Here is a 12,851-nt window from a genome sequence, read left to right as displayed (position 1 = left end):
CATGCAAGGTAGTATCAATCGCCTCACTGACGCTATTGAAAAGAGCTTGGCCCATCCGCTTGAAATGGTGCCACCACCACCACCACCTCCTCCTCCTCCTCCTGCTCCACCCACCATGATCTCCCGCGGTCTCGCAATCATGCGCAGCACAGATGCGGATCTGGGAGTTGAACAGAGAGCCACCCTCCTGCGGATATTTACCCGTGCAGGAGGGGAGAACAATCTTGCCGCTTATGTCGAGCTGGAGGATGACTTTGAGATGCGCCGCGCGTTTATCTCTGGGCTCCTCGTGTCTACATAGAACTACCATACCATTTGTATCACTTCTCATTACATTTTCGTATCAACATGTAGTATCTGTATTGTACATCCTATATGACATCATGATGAGTACACGGGTGCGATTGAGTGTGAGTATGAGAGTGAGAAGGAACTTGCGGGACCAGGAACGATGTATAGGTGCGATTGAGCGTGAGTATGAGAGTGAGAAGGAACTTGCAGGACCGGGAACGGATCAGGAGTAGATGGTTGTGGTTGCTGCTGCTGATATATAACATTGTAAAGTACAAGTGCATACTAGTACTAGTCCAGTCCGTCCTCATCCTCCTCTGCAATACCTTCTGATAGATCGTCGTTATCATCTCCTCTCTCCTGCAAAATGCGCTGATAATCCACCCACATCGCTTCGGCAATGCGATCACGCATCAAATGGACGTCGTCGTGTCTAGCCGGATGATTCTCTGCTGGCTCCTGCTCCCAGTTTGCGGTGTGCGCATCGCCAATGGGGTGGTCCGCATCAGGCAGGTTGCCTTCTGCAGGATCATGTAAGCGGATAAAATTATGGACGCTGCACAACGCAGCTGGGATCTGAGCTTGTACGCCCATAGCGTATGGTGGGGACAGCAGGAGGATCCGGAAGCGTCGTTTGAGGACACCGAATATCCGCTCGATGACGTTTCGAGCGGATGCGTGACGTAGATTGAACAGCTCTTGTTTCGTAGTTGGCCTGTTAAAAATTAGCACATAACACAAAGAAAAAGGCTGGTACAACTCGCCTTACACTTGCACGACCCCATTCTGCAAGGTGGTAGCGCACGTTACGGTAGGGAATGAGTAGTTCAGGCCGCAGAGGGAAACCTGCATCTGCAAGGAAATATTTCCCTACAGGAATGCGAAGGTCATGGCCCTCTGCAGCCTCGTAGATACGCGCGTCTGTAGCTGACCCCTCCCAGCCAGTGAGGGCGTATATGAAGTTGAGGTTGAAATCACATGCAAACAAGCAGTTTTGCGAAACGAATCCCTTTCGATTACGATAGGGACCTCGTTCGAATGCGCGAGGCGATGCGTGAATGTGGCTTCCGTCGATGGCACCAATGGTATCTTTAAAAAACGGCCAGAACTTTGGGTTATGGCGGATTTTGTTGGGAACGGAGGCATCTGGTAACTGGACATATTTTGTATAGAAGGGGGACGACGAGAAGATGTTGAGCATCTTGCGAAAGTAACTACATAGAACATGAGACAATATAAAAACTGTTAGCGCATAGTACTTACCGGGAAATCGTATCATTCGAGCGTTGAAATCTTTCGCCAACGTGTCTGAGGGACAAACCTGTAACAGATGTGTACAGGAAAATCGCAAGCTGCTCTTCTAGCGAGACGAACTTGGAGGCAGTGTGTCCAAGGGCACGAATCTCAGAGATGAGCTCTGCAAAGACGTGTGCATGCACACCAAGTTCGCACCGAATTCGTTCTGGATGACCAGACAATAGCTCCATAACCCAGGCTTCGCCGGAGAGGGCAGACGTGTGATAGGGCTCTGGATCCTTTGCATACACGGACTCTAATATATTGGCTGTAGCGCTGATCAGAATACTAACAAGAAGAATCGAATATTGGACAAGGCGACGTCGAGTTTCTGGGCGTTGGGGCACATAAGGTGGGAGTCGCGATTGAACACTCATTGCTGTAGGACATAGATCAAGGACGATGTGTATAGCGTATCGATAACAGCTGGCATTAGGGTTGGACGAATACAGCTATAATTTGAGCTCCGACGTCTGGGACGCTTCAAGCCGAGAAGCCTCACCTGACATTTGCCAAACCTCGGTCAACATCTCGTTGCCGAACTGGCTCTACGGTATGCAGCTGACTCGGTTCTCGAGTGTTTTCTCTATTTTTTCCCGCGCACTGTGCAACCCCTCATGAATGTATGGACCATCACTCTATAAAATATACACACCTCACTCACGTAGCTACCCGCAGACTTCCATTTCGTCTCCTTCGGAGATGACAACAGATGAACTTACCAGTGAAGCTGGCCAACAATCAGCACATTCTTTATCAGGCTTGCTGCAAGATCTTACCAAGGAACTGCAGAAGAGCTCACCATTTCCTATAACTTGCGGAGGCTTTGGGGACATCTATAAGTGTCAGTTGGTGAGGCCAGATGGGACCGTTCCGGTAAGACCAGTCTGTGCACTTGCGTCACATATTTTTTTAAATATAATGAAGGTAGCAGTGAAGACCATCCGTGCTTTACAGTCTGATAACGAGGCCTTGATGCGGAAGAATAGGAAGGTAATGCCCTCCTCAATAATTGGGGTTTTCTAATGAATTTGGCATAGAGAATTCGTCGCGAGCTGAAAGTTTGGGGCCGCCTCAAACACAACAGTATTCTTCCACTCTGGGGAGTGGCGATCGACTTTGGACCTTATCTCGCAATGGTCTGTCCATGGGCTGATAATGGAACTTTGACGGGCTTTCTTGAGCGCCAAGAAGATGTATTGACATTGGAAGATAAGTTCACCCTTGTAAGCACGTATTCACGAGTATTTCTGGACACTTGTTGACCTGTTGATGCACGTCAGTTGACTGATATCGCTCTTGGTTTACAATATCGTAAGTGATCCTTCACTCCACCTGAGTTTCAAATGCCGACAAGAGTCAGTCCATAGCAAATCAATTGTCCATGGTGATCTGACAGGGGTGTGTACGGGGACATGCAGTGGTATCCCTCATTACTGATGTCCTGATTCTCTAGTCAAATGTCTTGATCTATGAAAATGGTCGGGCATGCGTCACTGATTTCGGTCTCTCAACTATGATCGAGGAGTTTACTGGTACTTCCTATCTCACGAGCTCCATCAGGGGAAATGTCCGATGGGCAGCTGCAGAGCTATATGACATACCCGAGAGCGATGGAGATGATTCGCAGGTGTCGCTCAGTGTTGAATGCGACATCTACTCATTTGGTAGCATCATCTTGCAGGTGAATAGCTTGAGTTCTGGGCCAAAAGAACCTTTGCTCACTTTGCGAATGCTTTAGGTATTAACTTGCAAGGTGCCCTACTACGATGTGAAGAAGGATAATGTGGTGTTGGGACACGTCGTCAGAGGAAAGAAACCAGAGCCCCCCAAGGGCTCGCAAGTTGTACCCACGCACTGGGAGTTCATACAGCGGTGTTGGTTACCTCGCGCTAGTCGACCATCAATTGGAGATATTGTGCTGTTTGCACATCAGCGATACTGCGAGCTGCATTCAAACGATACAGTTGATGATGGGAATTCGTCTGGGAATTCGTCTGGGATTTGGCCTGGGACCTGGTCTGGGGGTTGGTCTGGGCACTGGTCTGACAGTGATAGCGATGAAGGTGAAGAGTCAGATGACGGCAGCTCCTCTGGAACCGACCAGAGTGCCGAAGAAGAGGGTCTGGATGGAAACGATGATGGAGAGTATGATAAAGAGCAACAGGGCAGTGAGGGTGACGAGCACGACAAGAGGGGCGACGAGGATCATGAGGGCGACAAATGTGATGAGGTCGTTGGCTTAGATGGAAGAGACGGGTCCGACGACAACGATAGCTCCTCCGGAATCGACCAGGATGTTGAAAGAGAGGACTTCGACGAAGACAGGGATGACGAAAGTGTGGAAGGGAATGAAGGGCATGAAGGCAGTGAGGATGATGAGAATGGAGGTGATGAGGAGGAAGATGAAAACAGCGAGGGGGAGGGTGATGGCGATGATGAGGGTGATGAGGGCGATAGCGATGATGGGGACGATGTTGACTGTGCGAGCTATGATGATGATTCGGATGGTGGGGCGGACGGTGGCTGGAATGATGACTCGGACGTATCCTGGTAGATCACAGTGCAACTTATTTAATGAAGATTGTAACGTGGATGATTGTAACCTCAGTACTACTACAGGTCTACCTACTCACTGGTTACTATCAAGGTTCCGCGGATACTACCGACAGCATTGTAGAAAGAACCTGCACCGTGAACGTCCGGGTGATTCGAGTCTCATCGCCAGCCGATTGCCAAATGAATACTAGTACAATATTCACCGAGAGTCTCGGCGCCTCGTTGCGTTTAATGCCAGCAACCAAGTTGTCTGTAAGCCTGAGTATGTACACAAAACGTAAGTACGTGGATTCAATGGAGGCAGGGCGCAACTATGCAAGACCATACTTAGTATCTCGGAGCTCATAACCTTTTTCAAACGTCTTCCTGCAAAAATTCATTTACCCCTGCAGCCCTTCAAATCACTTTGGGGCCGAATTACCCTTCACTACCGGTGTTTCATACACTAGTTCTAACTTGATTGAACATACCAGGGAACGATAAACTTACTCTGACGAAGATTACAGCTTGCCATGCCTCGCGAAAACAGTTTCACGGACTCTGTCGGACGTTCCTTGACGCCTGACCTTGAGGACGAATTTATGCCATCACCAAGTCCAGCATTGCGTTCCGCATCTCCTGCTCATATCGAACTGTCTTTACCCTCCAATGGACCCTTTCAAGAACCTATGGTTCAGTCTTGCCGACTCGGACGTGCATCTTCGTCAATACTTCCGGCCTTACTGCAGCCAGAACGTGTTCCTGCCATCCATTTTCAAACTCCCAAAGATCGCTTCCGGTCATATGTTCGTAAAGTAATTTCCATGCACCGAACAACAACCGTCTTTTCGGGCTTCGGTCTCGCCGGTGCGGAACCTGGTGTTGACCCGCGCAGGCAGTCCGCATACCTCCATTATGCGCACATTCGCGAGCGCTGCGAGATCCAGATCAACGACTATAGTACCGTGAGGAGCAGCTTTGGAAAGATGGATAATGAGCGTTTCGTACAAATGTTCAATGATAAGAGAAGTTCGGAGAAGGAGTCTTGGGTGAAGGTGAGGTGGATAAATGTGTGCGGCATCAGCTGGGATGTGATGAGTGTACTTGCCCTGAAGTACGGTATGTAAATGGTCATGATACCTCATGCGAGGTGTTGATAATCATCCTGCGTGCGTAGGCCTTCATCCCCTCGCCCTCGAAGATGTATTGCACACACACGGACACACGCGCTCCAAAACGGACTACTACAATCAACACCTCTTTATCCATGTCTTATCTCACACACTCGCTTCCTCCTCTTCATCTCACTCCTATATACCAGAGGACGAAGACCCACTACGGAGCTCCTCACCAGGTCCAATGACACCAGGAGACTATCACGAGGAGGGGTACTTCAAGGATGATAACCTCCATGCAGATGCTGGGGATGAAGATCACATGATGTATGACGACAGTGTGCCTGCAACCTGGCGACTTGGAAGCACTGTCAGGAGCCAAAGGTCAGCGAAAGCTGACATGGAGAGTGTAGCAAGGGCCAGGGAGAACGGCTTAACCCCGCTGACATCTGCTACACGGAAGGAGAGCGCGGTGCGTTGTATCTCTCACATTCTGTGTTTTTCTTCATTGTATTTTCTTTTTATTTGTTTGTTTTCATCTCCAACCCTTCGAACCAATTCACAATTCGGTTCCAAACTGATACTCATCAGAATCTCCTCCCTGCGCAGTCACGAAAACGCCGGGAGAAAGCTCGTATGACTCTTGCTGATCTCAAGAAGGCAGGTCGCGTGGACGTTTGTATCCACCCGATATCAATTTTCTTATTGAGAGACGGTGAGTGCTGGACTGATTCGCCTAGTTGTTTCATTGCGTTATTTCTGCCACATTCTGTCCTTCCTTCTCGGTATACTTGTCTTGTCTTATCTTGTATCAATTCATGGCGATAGGAGTGTACGCACATCCGGTGAGCCACGTGTATGATGATTTATGGTGCCATGTATCCCGATTTTGAGCCAACATTCACTATATGCTTTTATTTTGACGCATATATTGCAGTTTGTGCGCATTTTGGCTCTTGCTTTGATGTATATGCTTCGAGTTTGAGCTGCGTCTCAGTTTCGAATGATAATAGCTGACTCTACCTGACACAGGCACAGTAATCTCTGTCATGCCATCCAATTTCATTCATTTCACGGGTCCCATCATGGCGCGTCTCCGACAGCCCGACACGGGGCTGCGTGCATCTGCAGATCCCAGTCTGCTCGTTCAAAGTCTGCTCGACCTCATTGTGGACTCTGCACTTGAGGTAGTGGATGCATTCCACGAGAAGATATTGCAACTAGAATACGATGTGTTAATGAAGCCGAATATGAAAGTGGTTACAAGGCGTGCGCATTATTCCCATCGTCTGTTTCTGCTTGTGTTGACAGACCTGAAACTAGTGCACATTCTTTCTGGTGATTTGATACTGCACAAGCGGACACTTGGGCCCCTCAAGACGGTCATTTATGGGCTACGGCGGTACGACGAAGACCGGTGTGCTGCACTTCTCTCACCTGCTGAGAAGGAGGTGCAAGAGCAAAGCAGAGAGAAAGTGAAGGGGTTCATGTCCAATAAGAGCAAAATATACCTGGTGCGTCGTGACCTGTTTTCGCCTCTTTGTATAAGTCTTGGCTGTTGAGATACGGTGGCAGGCGGACGTACACGATCATATGGAATATATCCTTACAAGCATGGATATGTTCGCAGGGATAACAGAAAACCTGATGAACTACACGTTCAATGTGCGTACTTGCTTTATTTCAACTCTCTCGTCTTGATTGACGTGAGTGACAGATAAAATCATACGAAATGAACGTAGTCATGTGCGTGCATTTTTTATTTCATCGGCATGCTTTGAGTTGATGTCAACTATCAGGCGCCGCCTCACCCTCGCAACTATCATATTCCTCCCGCTGACATTGCTCACGGGTTATTTTGTATGTTTCCTGTCATCTCACCTACCCCACCGAGTATAACGTATTGCATAGGGAATGAATTTTGCATCGATGTGGAGTGTCAATGACCATTCCGACGCCCTGTACATATCCTATCTGTACTGAACTGAAACAAAACCCGAGGCTGACTTATACACGCACACAGATTTTGGAAGATTGCGATCCCTCTCATGGCATTCGTTATACCCTTATTTATGTGGTCAGACATAAAGCATGCCACGCATTACGCTGAGAAACGGTGGGCGGCAAAGGTGCGTCATTGCCTGGTTTGTTGTGCACTGTGTATGTCAATAATCGTCTGATAGACTACCAAGGCAAGTTGGCGTGACTGACCGATGCCCGCAATATTCAACGCGGTTGTATTACCCGACTTTACACGATTGCGTTTGGTAGATTTCGGAGTATTTGACGTTGCTTGCTTGCGGGCTAGCGACGATAGCTAGAAATGCTAAGTGTGGTTGCTACGGGGCACACCTCTTTCTAAGCTGAGAACACATGCCTTGAGTGGAGTGGACTAGCACTCCTTTGATCACATATGCCTTGACCGCTTTAACATACTGGTATGCTTGGTTCAGCAGGGATCTTGCCTAGTGACCCTATTTCCCGCGCTCATGAGCTGTAACATTAGGCTCTCGGGTCACGCGTTGAGTCAGGGATAAAAGCCGATTCTCGAAACGTACCGAGGTCCGACGCACAAACTACGCACTGGCGTTGCAGAGCAACGCGCTTCTGAATAATGTTCAGAATGACAGAGTGGCCAGCTAAGTGGCTGCTTGTGCATGCAGCGAGGACCTTGGAAAATTCTATGGCTATTTCTTAACTGAAGGACAGTTTCCCTCACCTCGTTTGTGTACAGGGAAGCGCGTCGGGTTTTGCATTTGGAGATCAAAGAATTCCTTCTCTTTGATCCCGGACCGCATTACCCTGTCATGCGTCATGATGGATGAATAGAGATTTTACCCCGCTTATTCAGAACTTATACTTAAGCATGCTTGCTTAGCAGGAGGACTTCTCCGACCGCCTTTTCTTCGACATTTGTCCCACTAGATCATGACAAGAGATGTTCCAACGAGATGTAGAGCGGTCTTGCTCGCCATTTTCATTGCGTTTGGTGATTTCACTCTCGTCACTGCTATCCTGTGCTAATTGAACTCTTCCTTGCAGGAGGTGCGCGGCTGTCATACAGAATAGAAAACGTACGTCATTAGCAACTGCCATGTTCCCGTTTCTATGCTTATATGGGCAGTAGATTAATGTCCACTCAATTAACATTCGGCAATAGGCTTCTTGTTTGGGTATGATATAGGTGTCATATCAGTATGTACTCATATCTTCTCAGTCCTTGGCATATCTAAACTTCTCTTCTACTTCAGGGATGTCTGATTATGCCAGACTTTATCCGCCAATTCGGCCAAGAAGGAACGAATGGTCAGTACTGCCTGTCAAGTTCGAGACAATCGATCATTGTCTCTGTTCTATCGGCTGGGTAAGACCGCGATGTCTGATTCCACTCCGAGCTGATATTCGTACTCATCGTAGCACATTTTGGTGAGGAAATTATATTTCGTTGCTTTTAATATGGTCTGACGATAGCTAAAGTGGAGCCATCGTTCAAGCGTTCACGTCTGATCGGCTGGGACGCCGTGGATCCATTCTACTCTGGTCGGCTATCTTCACTGTCGGCGTGGCTATCCAAACCAGCACGACATACTCTCTCGTTCAGTTGCTCATAGGGCGTTATATCGCAGGCTTAGGTGCCGGTTCATTGTCAGGTTGGTGCTGATGTCATAATATGACTTTGTGAATCTAACTACATCTATTCAGCTATCGTGCCCTTGTATAACGGAGAAACGGCACCGAAAGCTATTCGTGGTACGATCTTGGCTATCTATCAAGTCCAAATTATCTCGGGGTTAGTCAAGTCTTCATCCTCCATCGTAACAATAGGTAACGCTTGTTATCTAGCGTATTTTTGAGTTATGTGATTGAACTTGGAAGTCACACAATCAACAACTCTGCGTCCTGGCGACTCCCCATCGGATTGCAAATGGTCTGGGGTATCATAATTTTGTCTGGAATGTTTTTCCTTCCAGAATCTCCGTATGTGCAACTTCTGAGAACCTCTCATTTCAAACTGATTTGACCTTCATTAGCCGACACCTTCTCGGAACTGGACGAGGTGACGAAGCGCGCAAGGTCATTGCAGAACTCAACGGAGTCGCTGAAGATGACCCTCTTGTGATTGAGATTGTTAAGGAACTCGATCTTGCTATCAGGGCAGAGAATGAAGGTGGCAAATCGACTTGGTCAGAATGCTTCTCCACGAGAAATGCATTGTGGCGTCGGACGATGAATGGAATCATGCTTCAATTTTTTCAACAACTTAACGGCCAGAACTTTTACTGTAAGATTCTTCGTGCCGATTTATTTTGACCTCTAATGGCTATTGTCGACAGACTTCTATGGCGACACTTTCTTTCAGAGTGCAGGTGCAGGGCGAGTCTTAAATCTCTCCGCTTAAAGCAGTTTAGCTCATGTAATGGCAGGCTTTCGCCTTATATCATCCAGACGATTCTTGGAGCGGTGTCACTTTTTGGAACTCTCCCCGCGCTGTACTTCATCGAGACTTGGGGTCGCCGAAAGGTATTCCTTCTTCCACTAGACGATCAGAGCAGAAATTTTACACTTTCCCAGTCCCTGCTCCTTGGCGCGTCTGCGCAAGCTGTCTGTGCACTAATTGTCCGTGCACATTATTCGTTGGCAAACTGTGCTGGACTGACACTTTCGCTAGGTTGCTGTGGTTGGGCATACTACCCTTGCGCCTACTGGAACCCTAACTTCAGCACTTACTCCTCGTAATAGAGCTGGGGGCAACGTTGTCATTACTTTTGCAGTATTTCAAGTGTTCATCTTCAACACGACTTGGGGACCTACTGCGTGGGTGTACCTCGGGGAGTCTTTCCCTCTTCGAGTGCGCCCCAAATCAATTGCTTTCGGGACTGCGTCAAGTATAATTGTTCCCTTTTCGCTATTTGAATTCGTTACTCACGCTTGTTCAAGACTGGTTCTGGAACTTCATGCTCTCGTTCTTTTCCCCAAGGATTGTCGATCGGTGAGTCTAAACTACAGCCAAAGGTTCTGGGACATTTCTCGATGTTTGAACACCTCGCCAGGATTGGTCCAATGATAATGTTGGTCTTCTTCAGCATGCTTGTCTTTGGATACATCTACGTGTATTTTGCCATTCCTGAAACCAAAGGTTTAACTTTAGAAGAGGTAATAATTCAATGCACGTTCTAAATTGCTGCCCATCTAATGAACTAGGTGGACGAGTTGTACCGCTCTGGCATTCCGCCCTGGCGATCAGTAGGCTGGCGACCGAGTGAGAGGCATCATCACGAAGTGCATGAGAAAGGAACTTCGGACTAGGTGGAGAAACCCTGAAGATATATATGCGTCGCAATACTACGTATTGATATAAGAATGTCCATGTACTTGTACACTGGCCATGTTATTCTAAACGATGAGTAAGTTGTATTTTTTTCACAGACTATGTTTCCGATGAGGGAAGACACTATAGAATGAGGCAGGTATCAATAATACTATCAGTAATTATATCATGCATTTGAGCTGAAATAATGTGCCTTGCGAAATAAAGTTCGAGCTGTGTGAAAGCTTCAACTGGAAGAGTTTACTGGCTTCGGCCGCTTTCATGGAAAGGGGTCTACTGGTAGATTGTCGATGATTTCTAGAGCATTACACAATGCCCGCGGAACCTGCCAGTGGGGTTACAAAAGTCATGTATGAAAAGCACTAGTCGAAGAAATGGAAGGACAAGAGTGGCATATATGAGAGACCGAGTGAGAAGCATGGTAATAACATATCACAACGAAATTTGCGAGGTACAAGAAAAGCTAGCGCCAGATTCTGTGGAAAGAGCTTTGTATCTGAACAGATTTGATGGATTCACATGACTTTGTGATTGGGCCTTGGTAACAATGGGACAAGCCTAGTTTGCTGTATTTCCGGGCCCATGGTGGCAAGGTACCTGCAATTACAATCGAGTTAAGTGATGCGGCTACCAATGAGAAATTCATATTACCTCTGAGATTCGTAACTCCAAGAATGGTGTCCTCGAGCCCACATTACTGTCCCATCAAGATACTCTTTGACTAGGACGTCGATGGAAGGTCCCCATGAAGGAACTTTCGCAAGACCATTAATGAATCGTTTCTGAACTTCGGTGTGATAGTGCGCTGCCCAGGCCATTGCACCGCTCACGTCAAGGCCAAGGTCAAACATGATGGCACTAATAATGTTATGGGCTCCGTTCCCAATCGCTTGCTCTTTGTTGTATGAGATCATGTCCTGTGAATATCGTGAGCATACCATGACAAACCAAGATGTCCTCAATACCAATTTACATTGTCGATCACAGCTAAGTCTGTGATGCATTCAGCAAGATCCACGATGACGGGATGGTAGAATACTTCATCAGGAAGGTCCATCCCCGCCTTCAATATTGGGAAACAAGGTTTGACGCCACCAGTTTTACGTCGGAGCTTGAGGTAGTCACCGAGACTGCGCCTACGGCCTTGCGCACGGTCGTTGGCCTCGACAACTACTGAATGAAGGTATTCATCAAAGATTTCGAGGAAGTGACGTTGACAAAGCAGGCTTGCGAATTGGACTGCATGGGCCCAAAACCTATCCAAAAGTCCCTGTGGCGTCAGATGATCATCAAACAATTCAGAAGCACTTACCGTCGTGCAATTTTGCCGAGAATGCATTCGCCTTCTGGTCGTGTCTTATGAGGATTATGTAAGGCATCGAGCACGATGTCCACCATTTCCTTCACGACTGCTTCATTTTCGATGTCGGTGTACTCGTCGAAAAATAAAGAATAAATTCATCAAGTCACAACCAATTCGAAGGTGTTCTATTTTGTTCAAGAACGGAATCAGGGTTCTGTGATGCGTTAATTGCCAGAGTACGGACCTCTCGGTGCGTTGGGATAACCCAATGCTGCCAGGCGGGCTATTAAAAATGTGTTAATCATCGTCAGAATCCAGGGCTCGTGGCATAGGTCGAACCAAAATCGCATTTGTCGAATGCTTTTTGTAATTTAGGACTCAGAGCCTTGAAATCACGGAATGAAGCATCGACTTCAGCTTTCATATCTTCGTAATGAGGATTGATGGTACGAGGCCAGGGCCAGTCAACCATAGTGTCTGGGAGGTATATCGTCTTTGGGCGAGCATCCATAACTTCCAAAATATAGTTTCTGATGAGGAATGCAAAAGTTGAAAGAGGGGCGAATTGTTGCTGGTCCAGTCAAGAACTTTCAGCAGAACATAGTACGTGCCCAGGTCAGAATGGGCCTATCCGCAATAAATGAATGCGGTATATTGTGCTTATCCGACGACGGCAGGTGGGGCGCCACCGCGCCACCTGTGACCACAGCGTCAGGCCGTAAAGGTAGGGTCAGGCTTGTGAAAAATGAAAAATTGGTTACAGTACTTGTGTAGACTTGTGTTGCATGCCAGATTGCAGTACAAAACTCGGCCTCGCCACCGGAACCGGCACACTTTTACACCTTACATAATTAGGTCAAGACATGTGACATCTTGTATACTGTCCTCTCCGAGCATTGAGCGAGCTGAGATATGTCCTGTGCTATTCAAACCGCCAGAATACGATATTCCGGCGCATTTCCTGGCCAGTGAATGGCCC

At 47.6% G+C, this 12,851-nt stretch overlaps 6 protein-coding genes across 6 annotated transcripts; 4 read left to right on the top strand and 2 right to left on the bottom strand.

Annotated features, from left to right (window-relative positions):
* Positions 1-2,139: 2,139 nt before the first annotated feature.
* On the top strand, positions 2,140-4,386 carry HD556DRAFT_1344053 (kinase-like domain-containing protein). Its single transcript, XM_041302187.1, has 8 exons — positions 2,140-2,210; positions 2,266-2,463; positions 2,515-2,580; positions 2,628-2,813; positions 2,871-2,901; positions 2,951-2,988; positions 3,044-3,271; positions 3,329-4,386. Exons 1-8 carry the CDS (start codon positions 2,205-2,207, stop codon positions 4,142-4,144), a joined length of 1,569 nt encoding a protein of 522 aa, XP_041164451.1. The 5' UTR covers positions 2,140-2,204; the 3' UTR covers positions 4,145-4,386.
* On the top strand, positions 3,973-4,576 carry HD556DRAFT_1040376 (uncharacterized protein). The gene is made up of 2 exons (XM_041295962.1): positions 3,973-3,977; positions 4,031-4,576. Exon 2 carries the CDS (start codon positions 4,165-4,167, stop codon positions 4,492-4,494), a length of 330 nt encoding a protein of 109 aa, XP_041164450.1. The 5' UTR covers positions 3,973-3,977; positions 4,031-4,164; the 3' UTR covers positions 4,495-4,576.
* Positions 4,387-7,810, top strand: HD556DRAFT_1287220 (uncharacterized protein). Its single transcript, XM_041299348.1, has 11 exons — positions 4,387-5,244; positions 5,303-5,712; positions 5,832-5,955; positions 6,273-6,509; positions 6,564-6,754; positions 6,816-6,905; positions 6,958-6,986; positions 7,040-7,100; positions 7,152-7,201; positions 7,264-7,678; positions 7,747-7,810. The coding sequence occupies exons 1-10, from the start codon at positions 4,659-4,661 to the stop codon at positions 7,418-7,420; spliced, it is 1,935 nt and encodes a 644-aa protein (XP_041164449.1). The 5' UTR covers positions 4,387-4,658; the 3' UTR covers positions 7,421-7,678; positions 7,747-7,810.
* A 358-nt stretch (positions 7,811-8,168) lies between these two features.
* Positions 8,169-10,547, top strand: HD556DRAFT_1265629 (general substrate transporter; the record flags this gene model as incomplete). The annotated part of the gene is made up of 14 exons (XM_041299101.1): positions 8,169-8,229; positions 8,401-8,435; positions 8,492-8,604; positions 8,718-8,890; positions 8,943-9,030; positions 9,084-9,218; positions 9,272-9,522; positions 9,575-9,614; positions 9,665-9,761; positions 9,813-9,857; positions 9,910-10,126; positions 10,179-10,230; positions 10,292-10,394; positions 10,443-10,547. 14 exons carry the CDS (start codon positions 8,169-8,171, stop codon positions 10,545-10,547), a joined length of 1,515 nt encoding a protein of 504 aa, XP_041164448.1.
* A 92-nt stretch (positions 10,548-10,639) lies between these two features.
* HD556DRAFT_1344021 (isoprenoid synthase domain-containing protein) lies at positions 10,640-11,982 on the bottom strand. The gene is made up of 4 exons (XM_041302186.1): positions 11,882-11,982; positions 11,543-11,825; positions 11,221-11,486; positions 10,640-11,166 (listed from the first exon to the last, which is right to left on the bottom strand). Exons 1-4 carry the CDS (start codon positions 11,965-11,967, stop codon positions 11,085-11,087), a joined length of 717 nt encoding a protein of 238 aa, XP_041164447.1. The 5' UTR covers positions 11,968-11,982; the 3' UTR covers positions 10,640-11,084.
* A 125-nt stretch (positions 11,983-12,107) lies between these two features.
* On the bottom strand, positions 12,108-12,500 carry HD556DRAFT_1040239 (uncharacterized protein). Its single transcript, XM_041295961.1, has one exon. It carries the CDS (start codon positions 12,381-12,383, stop codon positions 12,180-12,182), a length of 204 nt encoding a protein of 67 aa, XP_041164446.1. The 5' UTR covers positions 12,384-12,500; the 3' UTR covers positions 12,108-12,179.
* Positions 12,501-12,851: the final 351 nt, after the last annotated feature.

Source organism: Suillus plorans (assembly GCF_016647745.1).
Source record: "Suillus plorans strain S12 chromosome Unknown HD556scaffold_9, whole genome shotgun sequence".
In the NCBI taxonomy this organism is placed as follows: domain Eukaryota; kingdom Fungi; phylum Basidiomycota; class Agaricomycetes; order Boletales; family Suillaceae; genus Suillus; species Suillus plorans.
Note: the sequence above shows the minus strand (reverse complement) of the source record. Positions and strands in the feature narration are given on the sequence as shown.

Bases quoted from the DNA above. Each gene is read 5' to 3' on its own strand.
- HD556DRAFT_1344021 (XM_041302186.1), bottom strand. From the start codon at position 11,967: ATGGTGGACATCGTGCTCGATGCCTTACATAATCCTCATAAGACACGA. The intron at 11,826-11,881 runs GTAAGTGCTTCT...ACTTTTGGATAG, and splicing joins CTCGGCAAAATTGCACGACG to GTTTTGGGCCCATGCAGTCC. The intron at 11,167-11,220 runs GTAATATGAATT...TTGTAATTGCAG, and splicing joins TGGAGTTACGAATCTCAGAG to GTACCTTGCCACCATGGGCC.
- HD556DRAFT_1040376 (XM_041295962.1), top strand. From the start codon at position 4,165: ATGAAGATTGTAACGTGGATGATTGTAACCTCAGTACTACTACAGGTC.
- HD556DRAFT_1344053 (XM_041302187.1), top strand. The intron at 2,464-2,514 runs GTAAGACCAGTC...AATATAATGAAG, and splicing joins GGCCAGATGGGACCGTTCCG to GTAGCAGTGAAGACCATCCG. The intron at 2,814-2,870 runs GTAAGCACGTAT...GATGCACGTCAG, and splicing joins TGGAAGATAAGTTCACCCTT to TTGACTGATATCGCTCTTGG.
- HD556DRAFT_1287220 (XM_041299348.1), top strand. From the start codon at position 4,659: ATGCCTCGCGAAAACAGTTTCACGGACTCTGTCGGACGTTCCTTGACG. The intron at 5,956-6,272 runs GTGAGTGCTGGA...TACCTGACACAG, and splicing joins AATTTTCTTATTGAGAGACG to GCACAGTAATCTCTGTCATG. The intron at 6,906-6,957 runs GTGCGTACTTGC...CGTGAGTGACAG, and splicing joins TGATGAACTACACGTTCAAT to ATAAAATCATACGAAATGAA.
- HD556DRAFT_1040239 (XM_041295961.1), bottom strand. From the start codon at position 12,383: ATGGATGCTCGCCCAAAGACGATATACCTCCCAGACACTATGGTTGAC.